The sequence below is a fragment of the Perognathus longimembris genome, chromosome 3 (assembly GCF_023159225.1).
Source record: "Perognathus longimembris pacificus isolate PPM17 chromosome 3, ASM2315922v1, whole genome shotgun sequence".
In the NCBI taxonomy this organism is placed as follows: domain Eukaryota; kingdom Metazoa; phylum Chordata; class Mammalia; order Rodentia; family Heteromyidae; genus Perognathus; species Perognathus longimembris.
The window spans coordinates 72,970,694-72,988,159 of record NC_063163.1 but is presented as its reverse complement, the minus strand read 5'-3'; the positions used below and the strand labels follow the sequence as shown (position 1 = coordinate 72,988,159).

The following is a 17,466-nucleotide window of genomic DNA, read 5'->3' as shown; positions in this document are numbered from 1 at the left end:
AGGGGTGGGAAGAGGTCAGGGAAGTATAGGAAAGATTGAGAGGGGGAGGGGAGGGGTGGGGAGGGGTGGGGAGGGAGGGGGGAGGGAAAGGACTGGGAGGGGTGGAGGAGGGGTGGGAGGGAGGAAGGGAAGGATTGGGAGGGGGAGAGGAGGGGAGGGGGGAGGGGAAGGATTGGGAGGGGAGGGCGGGGAGGAGAGGGCGTCCCGCAGGGCCGGGCCGGGCGGGGCGGCCGGGCTCACCTGGGCCTCCCCCTTTGAACCCGGGCGGCGGCCGGAGCCTTCGTCCCGCGGGCCGGCCGGCGGGCGGCAGACGGCGCCCCACCGACGGCAGGTGAGGGCCGGGGTGCAGCCCGCTTCCTGCCTGCGCCCAGGGTGAGGGCCGAGGCGAGGGGGGGCGGGAGCGGCGGGCGTCCCCCCACTTCTGAGCCCCTCCCTCCCCCTCCCCCTGCCTTCCCGCCCTCTCCCTACCGTCCCCCCTCCCCCCCCCCCCCCCCCACTGGCCGCTGCCAGGGTCCCCAGGCCGCCATCACGTGCCCGTCTGTCTGGCCCGAGTTCCCGCCGCTCCTTGGGGAGTGGGGTGCGGGGAGCGGAGGGCGCGGCCCCCCACTTCCTGGAAAAGGAGCCTGGGCTGCGGCCTGGAGAGGGAAGGGCGCCTTGGCCTGAGGGGGAGGGGGAGGACGCCGAACTGTCTGCCCCACCTCCCGACCTCCCCGGGGCATGGGGCGCCCTCACTGGGCGGCCCACCGTGACCAGACCCAGCTGGGACCCCACAAACGAGGAGGACCGTGAACCCCAGCCACAGGGAGCCCGCCGTGGTCCTCCAAGGAACACCCCCCCCCCTCCTCCGTGGCCCCGAGATCAGAACACAGGTGCCACAGGGCCGGTGTGTCATCCACACCAGAGCCCCAGCACTGTCACACCCGAGACCGGCCACACCCGGACTCACACTCACACACCCCAATCCCACGTGTGGGATGGGGAAGTGCAGGACTCACATGACCCAAGGAGGAGGAAGGATTGGGGGGGCAGCCCTGGGAGAAAACCCACATCAGTCTTTCCCTCCCCTGTTTCCCGCCCCGCCCCAGGGAATAAAGTCTCTGGGACCCCCCCACTTCAGCCCAGGGACCCACTGCCTCCTACAGCTGTGCTGACCTGCTTGTGCCTCCCCAAGCCCCCAGGGTGAGTGTGGGAGCAAGGGGACACGGGAAGGGTGGATGGCAACTCCAGGGTCACCTTCCCGGGCCCCCCTCAGGCCTGATCTGTCCACCTAAACTGGGCGCCAGTCCTTGCGCCTGTCATCCCAGCTACTCAGGAGCCTGAGATTCCTAGATCCTGGTTCCAAGCCAGCCAGGGTAGGAAACATTGGGAGACTCTTATCTCCAGTGAACCACTAGAAAACTGGAAGGGGCACTGTGGCTCAAGTGGTAGAGTGCCAGCCTTGAGCAAAAGAAGCTCAGGGACAGCGCCCAGGCCCTGAGTTCAAGCCCCAAGATGGACACACACCAGGTTTCTCCACTGACAACTGGGACATGAAGGAACTGCCACTGGAGCAGCCCTGTGTCCCCTTGTCAGAGCAGAGCTGGGGAAGTAGGGCGTGTCAAGGGCTTGCTCCCCAGCTCTCCGCCCAGACCCCACATACTGAGTGTCTCCTCCTCGCAGATGGACACCTGGGTGACACTGCTGGTCCTCCTGCTGCCCTTGGCTGACTCATCGGCCCCGGCCCCCGCCCTGCGATTTGTGGCTGTGGGGGACTGGGGCGGGGTCCCCAATGCCCCCTTCTACACTGCTCGGGAAACAGCCAACGCGAAGGAGATCGCCCGGACCGTGCAGACTCTGGGTGCCGATTTCATCCTGTCCCTAGGGGACAATTTCTACTTCACTGGTGTTCATGACACCAATGACAAGCGGTTCCAGGTAGGTGCCTGGTAGTCTGGCAGTGTAGGGGGACTCCAGCCCACAGCCGGGCACCCGTGGCTCATGCCTGTCATCCTAGCTACTCAGGATGGGGAGATCTAGAGATCATGGTTCATGATCATGGTTTCCAGCCTGGGCAGGAAAGACCATGAGACTTTTATCTCCAGTGAACCACCGGAAAACCAGAAGTAGAGCTGTGGCTCAAGTGGTAGAGAGCTAGCCTTGAGTGAAAAAGCTCAGGGACAGCTCCTGGGCCCCAAGTTCAAGCCCCAGGACCAGCATGAGAAAAAAAAAAAAAAAAAGGTACCTGTCATGCTCTTAGAGCCATCAGTGACTCCCCTGTTTTCTGGAAGCCTTGGATGGGGGGCTGTTGACCCTAAAGGAGGGGTGCCCTTTGTCTCCCCTGCCACAGGAGACGTTCGAGGACGTGTTCTCTGACCGCGCCCTTCGCAACGTGCCCTGGTACGTGCTGGCTGGAAACCACGACCACCTTGGTAATGTTTCGGCACAGATTGCCTACTCCAAGATCTCCAAGCGCTGGTGAGCCCCTTGCCTTCTGCTGACCTGCACTCGCGGCCACAAAAAAAGAAAAACCCATAGGCCACACCCCAGCATGCCCCCCACACAACTGAACTCCAGTGGCTCATGCCTGTAATGCCTGTAACCCTAGCTACCCAGGAGGCTGAGATCTGAGGATCACGGTTCAAAGCCAGCCCGGGCAGGAAAAGCTGTGAGACTCTTACCAAAAAGACGGAAGTGGCTCTGCGGCTCCAAGTGGTAGAGCACGCGCCTTTTCTGTTCCCTTGGCAGGAATTTCCCAAGCCCTTACTACCGCCTGCGCTTCAAGATCCCACGGACCAACATGTCTGTGGCCATCTTCATGCTGGACACGGTCATGCTGTGTGGCAATTCGGATGACTTCATCAGCCAGCAGCCTGAGATGCCCCAAGACCTGGGCCTGGCCCGCACCCAGCTGGCCTGGCTCAAGAAGCAGCTGGCAGCCGCCAAGGAAGACTTTGTGCTGGTGGCTGGCCATTACCCTGTCTGGTCCATTGCCGAGCATGGCCCCACCCACTGCCTCCTCAAGCGCCTGCAGCCACTGCTGGCCACCCACGGGGTCACTGCCTACCTTTGTGGCCATGACCACAATTTGCAGGTAAGGGCCTTGTGGGTGGGGCCGAGATCCTGGTTTGGAACCCTGGTCCTCCGATCTCAGCCTCCTGAGTAGCTGGGATTACAGGCGTGAGCTAAGCTACACTGGTACCCAGCTTTTTCAAACCCTGTGCTCTCGGGGATGGGGATGATTCAGAGGTCGAGGGCTAAAACCCGTAATAAATTCAGAGGTGGAGTCATGCCTGTAACCCCAGCTACTCAGAAGGTAGAGATGGTGGAAGGGGAAGTATTGAGGTTCAAGACTAATCAGGGCAAAAAGTCAGTGAGACACCATCTCAACTCAATAACTGAGCAGGGTGATATACATCTGTCATCCCAGCTGCCGTGGAAGTGTTAGGAGAGAATCCAGGCCAGCCAGGCACCAACTCAAAATCCTTGAAAAAGCCAGGCGCTTTGGCTCATGCCTATAATCCTAGCACCTTAGGAGGCTGAAATCTGAGGCTCTAGATCAAAGCCAGCCTGGGCAGGAAAGTCCATGGAGAGTCATATCCAGTTAACCAGCAAAAAGCCAGAAGCGGAGCCATGGTTCAAGTGGTAGAGCACCCTCGAGTGGAAAAAGCTCAGGGACAGCACCAAGGTCTTGAATTCAGTCCTCAATACTGGCATTAAAAAAATAATAAGGTGTGACCCCCCCCCATCTCAACTAATAGGAGAGTTTGGGAGGTGTAATAAGAGTGTCGTGATATAGTTTGGGAATCAACTCAAGATCCTGCTTGAAAAAATTACTGAAGCTAAAAACGATGTGACTTAAAAGAGTAGAGTGCCTGCCTAGCAAACACCAGGCCTTGAGTTCAAATCCCAGTACTACCTTGCTCCTGCCCCTTCTCCTCCTCCCCTCAAAGCCCTAATACCTACTGTTTGCCAGGTGCTTATTCTGTGCTGCTTTACCTGCGGGTGGGGAAACTGAGGCCAAGAGGGATCACAACTCACTTGCTCAAGGTGTAGCTGTGCACCTGAGACAAGTGTGGTGGTTCTGGAAGCTTCACGGACTCTGTGTGCTCTCCCTCCCTCTCTCGCTCGCTCAGTATCTGCAGGATGACAGTGGCGTGGGTTATGTGCTGAGCGGGGCTGGGAACTTCATGGACCCCTCAGTGCGACATCAGCACAAGGTCCCCAACGGCTACCTCCGCTTTCACTACGGGTCTGAGGACTCGCTGGGTGGCTTTGCCTACGTGGAGATCACCCCCAAGGAAATGAGTGTCACCTACATCGAAGCTTCGGGAAAATCCCTCTTCAAGACCAGCCTCCCCAGGCGACGCCGGCCCCGCTCCTCCTCCTCCACACACGTGGGGGCCTGAGACTGGAAACCAGGCAGAGCCTGGAGGGGAGGGTGGGCGCTGTGGGGAACCCCCTCCCAAGGAAGCCACAAATACCTTCACATAGGAAAGAGCACAAGACACTTGGTCCCAGCCATAAGTATCACACCCCACAGCTGCTCCCCTCAGCCCATTTGGGGGATGGGGATGCAAGGGGAGGTTTTTTTTTCTGAATCAAGTATCTTTTTTTTCTTTTTTTTTTTTCTGCCACTCAATAAAGAAACAGTAGTCAAGGTTATGCTTGTGCCTGGAATCTGTTAGGTCAACAGGGCTACAAAATCTGGGATCCCCTGGTCACTGCCCCTCCCCACCCCCAACTTCCTCCCTGTCCAAAATGAACTGGAATCAAATGGAGATGTGATTTATTTGTGTGTGTGTGTGTGTGTGTGTGTGTGTGTGTGTGTGTACTGGGACTTGACTTCAAATTCAGGGCCTGGGTGCTGCCCTGAACTTTTGTGGGGTTTTTTGCTCAAGGCTTGTGCTCTACCACTTGAGCCACAGCTTCATGTCTACCTTGTGAGTTCATGGCAGACCGCTCAAGCTGACTTCAAACTACAATCCTGAGGCTGAGATCAGATTTCAGCCTCCTGATCGGTGAGGATTACAAGGGTATCTTCAACCCTGCTTTTCTGCAACTTAACTGGAAATAGAAGAGTTTCTTGGACTTTTCTGCTGGGCTATCTCTGATCCTAGATCCTTCTGGCTGCAGCCTCCCATGTAGCTAGAATTATAGGCATGAGTCACAGATGCCTGCTTTGGTGTTGCTCGTCCTACTTGAAGATCTGTACTGTCAGCCCCTGGAAGACTTTTCTGTGGTGTCCGGCCTCAAACCACGAAAAAGCTGTTAACTGATGGTCCCTTGGATGGCTTCCAGCGTGAACGAACGCTGCAATAATCATCTTGTCTATTCTGTTCCCTATGTGTGCAGACATGTTTCTGGATAAACAGGATTGACTCCTAGCCTCAAGACCATTTTGCTTACCCCCCACCCACCAACTGCTGGCAATGGAGCCCAGAGCCTTGAGCATGCTGGGTAATGGGTAATTAATTGCTCTACCCCTGTGCCATACCCTCTCCCCAGCTCTTTTATTTGATGGCCACAGAGACTCCACTTCAAATCACTCATTGGCTCCTGCTAGCTAACTTGTGAAGTTGTTGTGTTTTGTTTTGTTTTTTTCAATCTTTCCCTCATGCTAACCGACCTGCCATGGCTTGCCCTGGATTAAAACTTTGTGTGTCTGTGAAAATAGGCATGTAGTGAAACTTCTAGAATTATTACTGCAAGGCTAATTCCTTAGGATGAGAGATTCTCCATTCTCCCTGGCCCACGTGCTTGGTTGGGATGGAGCCCTGGGTCTCAGCAGGCAGCTCGGGAAAAGCCACGCCTTCTATCTTCTAGCCACGCCCCTACTTGGGCCCCGCCCCACCGCTAGGCCACGCCCCCGCAGAACCTCAGTCACTCCTGAGCCACGCCCCCTACAGCTCAACCCCGCCCCCAGCAGCAGATATCATGCCCTTAGTAAGAAGCCAAGCCTCCTCGTACTGAGCCAGACCACCACAGATGAGCCACGCCCTTCCATCTAAGCCACGCCCCCTACTACCTAGCCTGTGGAGCCAATCACATCGTGGCCACACCCCCTAGATCTTAGCCACGCCCGACAACAGAGACACGCCCCCTAGCGCCTAGTCACGCTACAGCCTCTTCACGCACTCCCTGGGAAAATGGAGTAACATTCTCCCACTGACAGCCCGAACCACCAGCATGAGGTGCCACACAGCAGGTGTTCCAAGTCCCCTGTGTCCCGACAGGCTGGGGCAGGCCAGGCAGGCATCAGTGGCCCGCGCCTGTAATCCTAGCTACTCAGGAGGCTGAGATCTGAGAATTGAAGTCCAAAGCCAGCCCAAGCAGGAAAGCCTGTGGGACTCTTTTTTTTGTTTGTTTTTTTGGTTTTTTTTTGGCCAGTCCTGGGGCTTGGACTCAGGGCCTGAGCACTGTCCCTGGCTTCTTTTTGCTCAAGGCTAGCACTCTGCCACTTGAGCCACAGCGCCACTTCTGGACATTTTCTGTATATGTGGTGCTGGGGAATCGAACCCAGGGCCTCATGTATACGAGGCAAGCACTCTTGCCACTAGGTCTGTGGGACTCTTATCTCCAGTTGATCACCCAAAAGCCAAAAGTGGAGTTGTGTGGCTTAAGTGGTAGAGGGCCAGCCTTCAGGAAAAAATTCTAAGAAACAGTGCCTAGGCTATGAGTTCAAGCCCCAGCATTGTAGTGGCTAACTATGCTGCCTAAACTGATCTTGAATTCCTGAGCTCAACAAAAATCCTCCTGCCTCAGTCTCTGGAGTAGCTGGGACTACAGGAGTGTGCTATTATTCCCAGCTCAGACCTTCAGTCTTAATTGGGCAGGCCAGGAAATTCACTAGGAACCTCTTCCCACTGACTCAGTTACTCCTGGCTAGCAAGGGTCTGAATCACAGATCACAGTAGTCCAACGTCTCCATTCCCACCGCCCCGCGCTCAGAAAGGAGAAGTCATGGTGCGATGTCACATGGGGAATGAGTAGCAAAAAGGAGGATTGTAGCCCAGCCCTTCCTCCACCTGAACTCCATGGAGCACCAAGTAAAGCAGAATGAGTTAGCAAGGCAGAATGGACAATGGCCAGCCCGTGTCCAGCTCAGGACACAAGGCCAGCCAGCACGATAATGACTTTCTTTTTCTAGTACTGAGGTTTGAATGAAGGACTTCTTGTCTCTAGGCCTGCTTGGCAGTGCTCTGCCACTGAGCTACATCTCCACTTCCAGTATTTTCTTGGTTAATTGGACATAAGAGTCTCTGTCTCCCTGGACACGCTCCAAACTGTGATCAGCAGGTCTCAGCCTCTTGAGTAGCTAGGATTACAGGTATGTGCTGCCAGCATCCAACTGTTGCTGGTTATTTTGGAGATGGAGACTTTACTGGGGGGGGGGGGGGCGCTATCCTGGAACCCTAATCTTCTGGATTTCAACCTTCTGAATAGTTAACATTACAGGCATGAGCCACCAGTGTCCTTGTCGTCCTCTTCCTCCTCCTCTTTTTTCTTTTTGGACAAGATGTCATCATGTAGCTCAGGCCAGCCGCAAGTTTGAGGGTTCTCCTGCCTCAGTTTCCCAAATGCTGGAATTATAGGTGTGTGCAGCCAAACCCGGCAAGAAAGATGCCCCACAACAGCAATAATATGACTGTGTTGTCCAAGCCAGTTGGAGGGTCTCCCCTTTTCCCAAGATTCTCCTTCCTCAGCCTCCAATGTACAAAAATTACAGGAATTACCCCCACACCTGGCCATTTCTTTACTTACTAATTTATTTAAAGGGCTGGGAGTTGAACTCAGGGCCTTGCCTATCCAGAACAAGCATTCTATCACATCCCCAAGCCCAAAGCTATCAAGGAGGTGTGGTTTGAGTGGTAAAACACCATCTATGAGCAAAAAAAATTGTAGGTGAGAGCTCAGGCATTGAATTGAAGTTCTGGTACAGCTGGGGAAAAGAAAAGAAAAGAAAAGAAAAAACTGCAATACCTCATCCAAGGCACAAACAGCAGAACTGGCTAAAGACCAGGTAGCTCATTGAACACAAAAACAAGAGGGGAAGAGAGGAACGTGAGCAGTGTGGTTCTGTCTTGTGAGCGCTGGAGTCGGTAATTCCAGGGTTGCACTGCCCCCTGGTGGACATCTTGGGAAGTCACCATTGGACAGAAATGGCCAACACTCCCACCCCCACCCCCCAAGTGAAATAGTTCTTATCAAGATTCATCAGGGACCAAACCCTTGTCGGAAGTCAATAGCTAATTCTCTTCATATCCTTCGGACTCTCAGCACCACATGATATTTTCTTCTAGAACCTTCCAGGAAAGCACACAAACACCCAGCTTCCACCTCTTGCCTCACTGGCCACCTAGACTCTCCTGGGCACTTCTTCCTGCTAAACTCTTTAAAAGAACACTCCTGATTTCCTTCGGAGACTTTTTTCTTCTCTATGCTTTGTATTGCCCATCACCCCAGAACCCAGTAATTTCCTTGTCCCCAAATCTTGAAGTCTTGGTTATTTAAAATCATCTCTATATGTTAATGACTCAAGATTTGTGTAGTTTTTATTTTGTCAGTTGTGGGGCTTCAACTCGGGGCCTGGGTGTTGTTCCTGAGCTGTTTTGTGTGTGTGTATGTTGTTGTTGTTGCTGTTTTTTGGTCAAGGCACTTTGAGCCACAATTCCACATCTTGGTTTTGGGTGGTTAATTGGAGGTAAGAGTCTACAGACTTTTCTTCCCAGGCTGGCTTTGAACCTCAGATCTCAGCCTCCTGAGTAGTTAGGATTACAGGCGTGAGCCTGGCTCCTGGCTTAATGACTCAAGATTCTAACCGTGCCTGGTAGATGTCTCTCATGTTTCAAATTCAGGTGTCCAAGAGGCAGAGAACAGGAAGACAGCAGTTCAAGGCCAGCTGAGGCAAAAAGTTGAGGAAACCCCCATCACACTGAATAAGCCAGACATGGTAGTTCCCACCTTTAATCCCATCTAATGAGTGGCATACGTAGGAGGATCAAGGTTCTAGGCTAGTCATGGACGAAAACTGTAAGGTCCACCCCAGGAGGGCTCCATGCAGATCCCCCCCCCCTTAAGTCTCCACCCAGTTACCTGGGTAACCAGCAGAACTGGAGGCAGTTACCTCCCCCTTCCCTGAGGTCACATCCTAATCCACCTGGCCACAGCCTCCTGCCCCCGCAGGTCACCCCTTCTCTCTGGCCATGCTTCACCTTGGCCACAGGCCCGCAGTTCCATAATAAACTTTCTCTTCTGGGGGCTGAGGATATGGCCTAGTGGCAAGAGTGCTTGCCTCATATACATGAGGCCCTGGGTTCAATTCCCCAGCACCACATATACAGAAGTGGCACTGTGGCTCAAGTGGCAGAGTGAAAAGCCAGCCCAGGCAGGAAAGCCCATGAGACTATTATCTCCAATAAACCATTCAAAAAAGCTGGAAATGGTGCTGTGGCTCAAATGGTAGAGCACTAGCCTTAAGCAAAAGAAGCTTAGGTTCTGTACCCAGGCCCTGGGTTCAAGCCCCACAACCAGAAAAAAAAAAAAAAACACCCACATCTTATTTCTGAAGCTTCAGAGGTGTTTTTTCTTAACAGCCTGTTCCACGCCTCCCTTGTTGTTGTTCTTGTTTTTAATCTCATGCCCTTAACTTCCCTCCTAAATCTCCTCTCAAAAAATAAAACAGGGGTCTGGGAATACCGCCTAGTGGCAAGAGTGCTTGTCTCATATACATGAGGCCCTGGGTTCAATTCCCCAGCACCACATATACAGAAAATGTCCAGAAGTGGCGCTGTGGCTCAAGTGGCAGAGTGCTAGCCTTGAGCAAAAAGAAGCCAGGGACAGTGCTCAGGCCCTGAGTCCAAGCCCCAGAACTGGCCAAAAATAAAATAAAATAAAATAAAATAAAACAGGGGTCTGGGAATACAGCCTAGTGGCAAGAGTGCTTGCCTCACTCACATACATGAAGCCCTGGGTTCGCTTCCTCAGCACCACATATATAGAAAAGGCTGTGGCTCAAGTGGCAGAGTGCTAGTCTTGAGCACAAAGAAGCCAAGGACAGTGCTCAGGCCCTGAGTCCAAAGCCCAGGACTGGCAAAAATAAAAAAGGCCAGAAGTGTCGCTGTGGCTCAAGTAGTAGCCTTGAGCAAAAAAAGAAGCCACGGACAGTGCTCAGGCGAGCTCAAGGCCCAGGACTGGCAAAAAATAAATAAATAAAATAAATAAAAACAGGGCTGGGAATGTGGCCTAGTGGTAGAGTGCTTGCTTTGCATACACAAAGCTCTGGGTTCGATTCCTCAGCACCACGTAAACAGAAAAAGCCAGAAGTAACACTGTGGCTCAAGTGGTAGAGTGCTAGCCTTGAGCAAAAGAAGACAGGGACAGCCCCAAGGCTGGCAAAGAGAGGGAGAGGGAGAGGGAGGGGGAGGGGAAGGGGAGGGGGAGGGGGAGGGGGAGGGGGAGGGAGGGGAGAGGAAGAGGGAGAGGGAGAGGGAGAGGTACTATTACAGGCGGCCTGAAGTCACGCATGCGCACGACGGCGCCACAACCGCGGTTTGGAATAAGAATACGCATGAGCAGAGTGGCACCGGAAGAGGGCGGGGCTTCCCGCCGGGGGTCTTGGCGGGCCGTGGGCGGGGCCTGAACCGCGAGTATTTATTTCCGTTTCCTCCCGGCGGCGGAAGCCGCGGGTCTCCTGGGTGAGCGCGGCCTGGGCAGGAGTGAAGGCGAGTCCAGGTAAGTGCTTTGCGCCCGCGCCCACGGCCGGGCGTTGGGGTGGTGCGTGGCCTGGGGGTTCTTCTCGCCTCGAAGGTCACTCACTTGGGCCCGAGAAGTGTCCGGGGGCCCTGGATCGGGGAGAGGACAGCCGATCGGGGAAAGTAACACCCCCTCCGGCCCCTAGCCCCCCTAACCCTGTGGACCTGGCTCCTGAGAGCAGCGATCGCGGGGCACCGCCGAAGCCCCAGGGGGCCCGGAAGTGCCGTGCACCCGCCAGCAGGTCCGGGGAGGCCGAGGCCGAGGCTGGGAGCGCCAACCCCCTTCCAGCCGCTTTTGGACTTGAGGAGGGAAGGGGGCGTTGTGCAAGCCTCAACCCACAACCCCCTTCCCCCACTTTGCTGGGGTTGAGGGGTTGCTGCGGTTCCCAGAATGAAAAGAGATCCCGGGGGGCCCCCCGTCTGCAGACTTTTCCTGACTTCCAGGAAACTTTGTTCATCAATTCAACAAGTCGCTGTTAATCGATTCGTGTTCCCATCAAGTGCCCTGTGTGTTAAGGGATCCGGCAGTGGAATGGGAAAGGTGTTGGGGGTTCGGGTCCCAGATCTGAAGCGTTGGATGGAGCACCCCGGAGGTTCTGTGGTAATTCTCAGTCTCCTGGGTCCGAGGGGGACCGACACTACTGGTCCTGGCTGAGGGCAGCGCCGGTGACAGATGAGGCCACCCCTCTCCGGCCTCGTGGGATCTGGCCTGTGCGCTCTCACGGTATCTTAAAGCTTTTGGTGCGGCTGGTGGCTCATGGTTCACACCTGGGATCCTAGCTACCCAGGGGCTGAGAGCTGGCTTGGGTATTAAAACACACACACACACACACACACACACACACTTCCAGCCAAACTCAGGACAAAAATGTTTAAGTTGGCCTGGGTAATCGTTACAGTTGCTATTGTGTTTGCCTTGACATCTGTACATTGTGGCTATCTTGTCAGTGGTTGCCCCTACAGGGAACCTTCATCATGTAACAACTTGATAGTGGGTACTAGCATTTGAATCTCTCTCCTCTCCTCTTTCTCCTCTCTCTCTCTCTCTCTCTCTCTCTCTCTTTCTTTGAATTTCTACCTGCTGTGCACTTGTTTATAGATTATAGAGTCTGACCACCTCCACTAGAATTGAAGGAGCAGACACATGCCTGCTAGGTTGATTGAAAGTATTAGCAAGGTTCTTTCCTTAGCCATCCATCCATCCATTTATTTATTTATTTATTTATTTATTTGCTGGTCCTCTACCACTTGAGCTGCACTTCTCTGTCTTTCTGCTAGTTAATTGGGGATAGAGTCTCTTGGACTTTCCTGACCTCGCTGGCTTCTAATCACAATTCTCAAATCTCAACTTCCTGAGTAAGGATTAAAGGCTAGAAGCCACCACTCATCCTTTTCATTCAGGAAGTACTTAGGGTTTTGTGCTATGTGCAGTCCAGGCCCTGGGGACTCCAAGGCAAAAACCCCAGCCTTTGTGGAATCTATCCTGGGTGATGCTGGGAGACCGGCAAGGTAGCCAACATGACTTAGACCATGGCACTGGCCTTGGTCTGATGGGTTTCACAGAGGTAGAGCGGCAAGGTCATGATTCACTGTGGAAGGGGAGAGAGAGGGAGAGTGATGGAATTGCTGTCCGCTGAGATGGGACAGCCTCCAGAGAGCAAGCAGGTCAAGGTGTCAGGAGCTCAGGTTACATTGAGTCATTCACTAGGTGGGGGTGGCTGAGGCTGGGTGGGGGGGGGATGAAAGGAGCTCCCACAAAGGTGGGGTGCAGTGTGTCCACTGCCCTTCTGAGGCAGAGCTGCCTGTCAAGGATGGCAATATGAAGCCACAGGTGATCTTGGTTGGGTCTTGAAGCATGCAGAGAGAGAATGGAAGGGAATACTGACAGCTCTGCAGTAGCAAGCCCCACAGAGGCCAAGTATGGTGATGCACACCCGTAACCCATCACTGGAGAGGCTGAAGCAGGAGGCCTGAGCTGTCAGCCTAAGCTAAACCCTGGCCCAGAAAACAGGGTCCTGCTGGGCACTGAGGGCCCAGGCCTGTAATTCTAGCTCCTCAGGTTGCTGAGATTTGAGGATCCAGGTTTCAAGCCAATCCCATCAGGAAAGTCCTAATGAGACTCTTATCTTCAATTAACCACTCAAAAAAAGTGGGGCTGTGACTCAAGTGGTAGAGTGCTAGCTTTGAGCACAAAGAGAGAGGCTCAGGGAACTGCCCAGGCCCTGAGTTCAAGTCTCAGGACCGGCAAAAAAAAAAAAAAAAAAAAAGTCTCAGACTTTGCTGCCCAGGCTGGCTTCCAGTCATGATTCCCTCATCTCAGCCTTCTGAGTAGCTAGAATTGCGGGTGTGAGCCCCTAACACCCAGCTTACAGATGCTCTGTTTTATAGAAGGGGAAACCTGAGCACAGAGAGTCTATGCCTCCTGCTCCAGGTCACACAGTCACTCAACACTGATGGGGAGCCAGAGTTCAAGCCTGCTCTTGCCCCTTTTGCCCAGTGTGTGGAGGGGATTGCTATCATCTGGGGACCCAGAACCTTGTTTCTCAGAGACAAGAGGACTGGGCAGTGTTCCCTTCCCAGAGCACCGGGGAATCCCAGCCTCTGACCTTTGCCCTTCTGACCTCTACAGGTTATACCTAACTGCAGCCATGGGACGCAGAAAGTCGAAACGGAAGCCTCCTCCCAAGAAGAAGATGACAGGCACCCTGGAGACCCAGTTCACCTGTCCCTTCTGTAACCACGAGAAGTCTTGTGATGTGAAAATGTAAGCGGGGACGCCCCCACCGCCCCCTCAGGCCTCCCCACCACGGCCTCCCCGCTCCCAGGTTCCCCCCTCTCTCCCACAGGCCTGGGCTCCTCGCTCACCAGTCCCCCTCTCCCTCCTATTCCAGGGACCGTGCCCGCAACACCGGAGTCATCTCTTGTACTGTGTGCCTCGAGGAGTTTCAGACACCCATCACTTGTATCCTTGGAAACTCTGGAGAAACGAGAGGTTGGGGTGGCCAGCCTGACCTGGCCAGGGTGAGGGGTCTGGAGTTCATTCCGGCCCCTCTGCCCCTCGCTGTGCGCGGCCAGACAGGGGTGTGGCAGAACTGGGATGCGCATGGGCAATGGGGAGCCCAGGGCACCAATTGCCCTTAACCTCAGTGGCGCAGATCTGTCAGAGCCTGTGGACGTGTACAGTGATTGGATAGACGCCTGTGAGGCGGCCAATCAGTAGCGACGTGGAGGAGGCCCCTCGGCGGCCCCGCCCACCGGGTCCCTTGGAGACCTTCCAGGAGTCAGGGTGTGGGTGCCGAAAGCCCCTCATCGTGCCTGCGTGGACCGGTGTGGCCGTGGCTGTGGTGGCGTGAACGCGATTGGGGCTCACAGAGCAGCCCCCCATTTGGTCCAGTAAACCGAGAGCTGCTCCCTTTGGCCTTCCCTGGCTCTGGGGGCTCCCCGCCATCCCCGGGTGATTTCCCGGGCAAGGGACAGATGTGGGACCTTCGCGCCCCCCTCGCTGCGCCCCCTGGACGGGGTGAACTGGACTTCCGGCCCCTCTCCTGCCTGAGCCCCGACTCCCCACCCCGTCCCCTGCCTGAGCTGGGAGTCAGAGCCCTGGGACCCGGCCGGCGCGGCCGGGAGTCACTCCGACCCGGGGCCCCCAGTCATCTGCTTTTGTGGAGAAGGCGGAAGCTGGTTGGGAACATAGTAGTCGGTCCATAAAGCAGCCAAGCCAGTGCTGATCCCCGGCTCCCTCCTTGAGAATTCTTGGCGTCTCCGCCCCTGTGAGGTGTGTGTGTGGGGGGGTCCTGTTGGAGTGGGGCGGACCATCCTTTACTCCTCTAAGTGGCCAGGGTAGTGCACAGCCACAAGGGAGCAGACACACACTATCTTCCACAAAGACCAGAGGCCTGGCACCTGTAGCTCAATTAGCTACTCAGGAAGTGGAGATCTGAGGGTTTCCACTTGATTTTTTTGTTTGTTTGTTTTGTTTTGTTTTTGTCCAGTCCTGGGGCTTGAATTCAGTGCTTGAGCACTGTCCCTGGTTTCTTTTTGCTCAAGGCTAGCATTCAGCCACTTGGGCCACAGCACCACTCCTGGCCATTTTCTGTATATGTGGTGCTGGGGAATTGAACCCAGGGCTTCATGTTCATGTATACATGTCAAGCACTCTTTGCCACTAGGCCATATCCCCAGTCCTGAGGATTTCCATTTGAAGCCATCCCAGACAAGAAAGTGTGAGACTCTGATCTCCAGTTAGCCAGCAAAAAGCCAGAAGTGGAAGGAGTGGCTCAAATGGTAGGGCACCAGTCTTGAAAGCAAATCTTAAGGAGTAAAAATGCTTGAGGGTAGGGATAGGAGGGATGACATCAAGAAGCATTATACTCAGTCTGACTTGTGGAATTGAAACCTCTGTGTGTGTGTGTGTGTGTGTGTGTGTGTGTATTTTATTATATTATATATTCTTGGTCCTGGGGCTTGAGTTTGGGTACTGTCCATGATCTCTTTTGCTCAAGGCTAGTTGCTTTACCACTTTGAGCCACAGCACCACTTTCAGTTTTCTGGTGGTTCATTGGAGGTAAGAGTCTCAAGGACTTTCCTGCCCAAGCTGACTTTGAACCCCAATACTCAGATCTCAGCCTTCTGAGTAGCTAGGATTACAGGTGTGAGACACCAGCACCTGACTAATTTTACTTTGAAAAAAAAGTGCTTAAAGGAGACCCTGAAGCCCTGAGTTCAAGGTTTAGTACTAGCACACATACACAAATGAAGAAGAAAAAAGTGGGGTGGGGCTGGGAATATGGCCTAGTGTCAAGAGTGCTCGCCTTGTATTCATGAAGCCCTGGGTCGATTCCTCAGCACCGCATATATAGAAAATGGCCAGAAGTGGCGCTGTGGCTCAAGTGGCAGAGTGCTAGCCTCGAGCAAAAAGTCAGGGACAGTGCTCAGGCCATGAGTCCAAGGCCCAGGACTGGCCAAAAAAAAGGGGGAGGGGGTGAAGGAAGGAGCTGTTAGAGAGCGTGAAGGGCAGACTTACGGGAGGGCTCACCTAAATTTAGGTCATGTTTTGGAGCCTTCAGTGTGGGAGAATGCTCTGGGGGCGAGTCACCCCCAAAAGCTCTGCCCTTTGAGGCACACACCAGGTTCACCAATGAAACTCCCAGAAGGAAGGCCACTTCCTTCACAGTCCACACTCTGTCCTAGGGGCTGAGAAGACACCCTCTCCTCAGGGTGAGGAGGGCATTCAGAAGCCTGGACATAGGGGTAGGATACACACAGCTGGAAAAACCAGAAATGGGCACTGTGGCTCAAAAGTGGTAGAGTAGGATTCTTGAGCTGAAGAGCTGAGGGACAGCACTCAGGCCCCACAATCGATGGGAAAAAAAAGAGGGGGGTACTCATTCCTGACACCCAAGCTCTTCCTCTACTGTTGCCCGCCTACTGCATCAGACAGGCCAAGTGCTAATATGGTGGTGTGTGGAGGAGGCTGGGCCGTGGCCAGGCACAGCCTCCCCCCTTCTGCATAGCTTCCCTTTGCCAGCCCTGGGAGAGCAGATCTTGACATTGTCAGACCAAGAGTGCCTGGAATTTGCTTTACAAGGCCCCAGGCACTGTGTGGGACTTCTGGTGTCTGTCTCTGCAGATCCCTGCGTTCCATCCTTGACCCCTGTTCTGGGGAGGGAGGGAGAGAAAGGGGGAAGAACATGGCTTGCTTCTGAGCTAGGTGCCACCATTGGTTCCCGCTGGAATCCTAGCTTCTCCAAAGGCTGACATCTGAGCATTGTGATGTTCAAAACCAGCCTGGGAAGAAAGTCTTTATCTTACTGTGAGACTCTAAATCTCCAACAAAGCAGCAAAAAGCCAGATGTGGAGATGTGGCATAAGTGGTAGAGCACCAGCCCTCAGTAAAAATATGAAGGGACAGCACCCAGACCTTGAGTTTAAGCTCCAGTAGGAAACAAGCCCAAAGAAGCAAAACAAATTGCTCTATGTCCTTTTTCTGCTTTGTCTGCATTGAACCCTAAAGGCTGGTAGCTTGTAGACAGGAAGGCTAGGGCCTCCTTATCAGGAAACAGGGTCCCTTCTGAAGTTTGATGTTGAATTTATCCACAGAGGAGGTCAGGGGCAAGCAGGATTGAGGACTGGCCCTAGGGAAAGGGCTGAAGGCAAGATGGATGCAGAGGCCCGTGTGTGGGAGCCCTTCCTCCTGGCCCCCAACCCCTGTCCTCCCTGTTTTCCACAATCTGGCGGCTGAACAGTAACATCCTGACCACAAGGACCCACCAGGACCCTGGCATTTCCAACCTGACAAGACTCAAATGGTCCCCATTTTCTGGATGGGAAAGCAGGCCCAGAGATGGGACAGTAAGGAGCAGAGCCACAGTGATCTCACCAGTCTCTGCCTTCTAGCCCACTGCAGCCCCTGGGGCAGGTGTGTGCGTGCACATTCGCGTGAACATGCGCACATGCACACATGTAGGTGTTATGTGGTATATATGGCCATGTTTATTTCCTCTGCTAGTCCTGGGACATGAACTGATGGCCCCATGTTGTTGCTTAGCTATTTCACTCAAGACTGGTGCTCTACCACTTGAGCCACAGCTCCACTTCTGCTTTTTTGTGATTTAGTTAGAGATAGGAGTCTCACAGGCTTTTCTGTGCAAGCTGGCTTTGAACCATGATCCTCAGATTTCAGCCTGCTGAGTAGCTGGGATGACAGGCTTGAGACACCAGCAACTGGGCAGAGTGT

The 17,466-nt window shown here is 54.2% G+C and overlaps 2 protein-coding genes across 3 annotated transcripts; both read left to right on the top strand.

Moving 5' to 3' along the window:
* Positions 1-210: 210 nt before the first annotated feature.
* On the top strand, positions 211-4,564 carry Acp5 (acid phosphatase 5, tartrate resistant). The gene is made up of 6 exons (XM_048342290.1): positions 211-331; positions 1,086-1,179; positions 1,660-1,914; positions 2,327-2,454; positions 2,725-3,070; positions 4,113-4,564. The coding sequence occupies exons 3-6, from the start codon at positions 1,660-1,662 to the stop codon at positions 4,383-4,385; spliced, it is 1,002 nt and encodes a 333-aa protein (XP_048198247.1). The 5' UTR covers positions 211-331; positions 1,086-1,179; the 3' UTR covers positions 4,386-4,564.
* A 6,078-nt stretch (positions 4,565-10,642) lies between these two features.
* Positions 10,643-14,458, top strand: Elof1 (elongation factor 1). Of its 2 annotated transcripts, none has more exons than XM_048342326.1 (4): positions 10,643-10,710; positions 13,360-13,494; positions 13,622-13,692; positions 13,886-14,458. In XM_048342326.1, exons 2-4 carry the CDS (start codon positions 13,379-13,381, stop codon positions 13,948-13,950), a joined length of 252 nt encoding a protein of 83 aa, XP_048198283.1. In that variant the 5' UTR covers positions 10,643-10,710; positions 13,360-13,378; the 3' UTR covers positions 13,951-14,458. The 2 variants fall into 2 exon arrangements, with proteins under 2 accessions (XP_048198283.1, XP_048198284.1); XM_048342327.1 differs by lacking the exon at positions 10,643-10,710 and adding an exon at positions 11,610-11,721.
* Positions 14,459-17,466: the final 3,008 nt, after the last annotated feature.

Excerpts from the sequence above, each read along its gene's own strand:
- Acp5 (XM_048342290.1), top strand. The coding sequence starts at position 1,660 with ATGGACACCTGGGTGACACTGCTGGTCCTCCTGCTGCCCTTGGCTGAC. Across the intron at positions 1,915-2,326 it reads CCAATGACAAGCGGTTCCAG|GAGACGTTCGAGGACGTGTT; the intron begins GTAGGTGCCTGG and ends CCCCTGCCACAG. Across the intron at positions 2,455-2,724 it reads TCCAAGATCTCCAAGCGCTG|GAATTTCCCAAGCCCTTACT; the intron begins GTGAGCCCCTTG and ends TTCCCTTGGCAG.
- Elof1 (XM_048342326.1), top strand. The coding sequence starts at position 13,379 with ATGGGACGCAGAAAGTCGAAACGGAAGCCTCCTCCCAAGAAGAAGATG. Across the intron at positions 13,495-13,621 it reads AAGTCTTGTGATGTGAAAAT|GGACCGTGCCCGCAACACCG; the intron begins GTAAGCGGGGAC and ends CTCCTATTCCAG. Across the intron at positions 13,693-13,885 it reads GTTTCAGACACCCATCACTT|ATCTGTCAGAGCCTGTGGAC; the intron begins GTATCCTTGGAA and ends TCAGTGGCGCAG.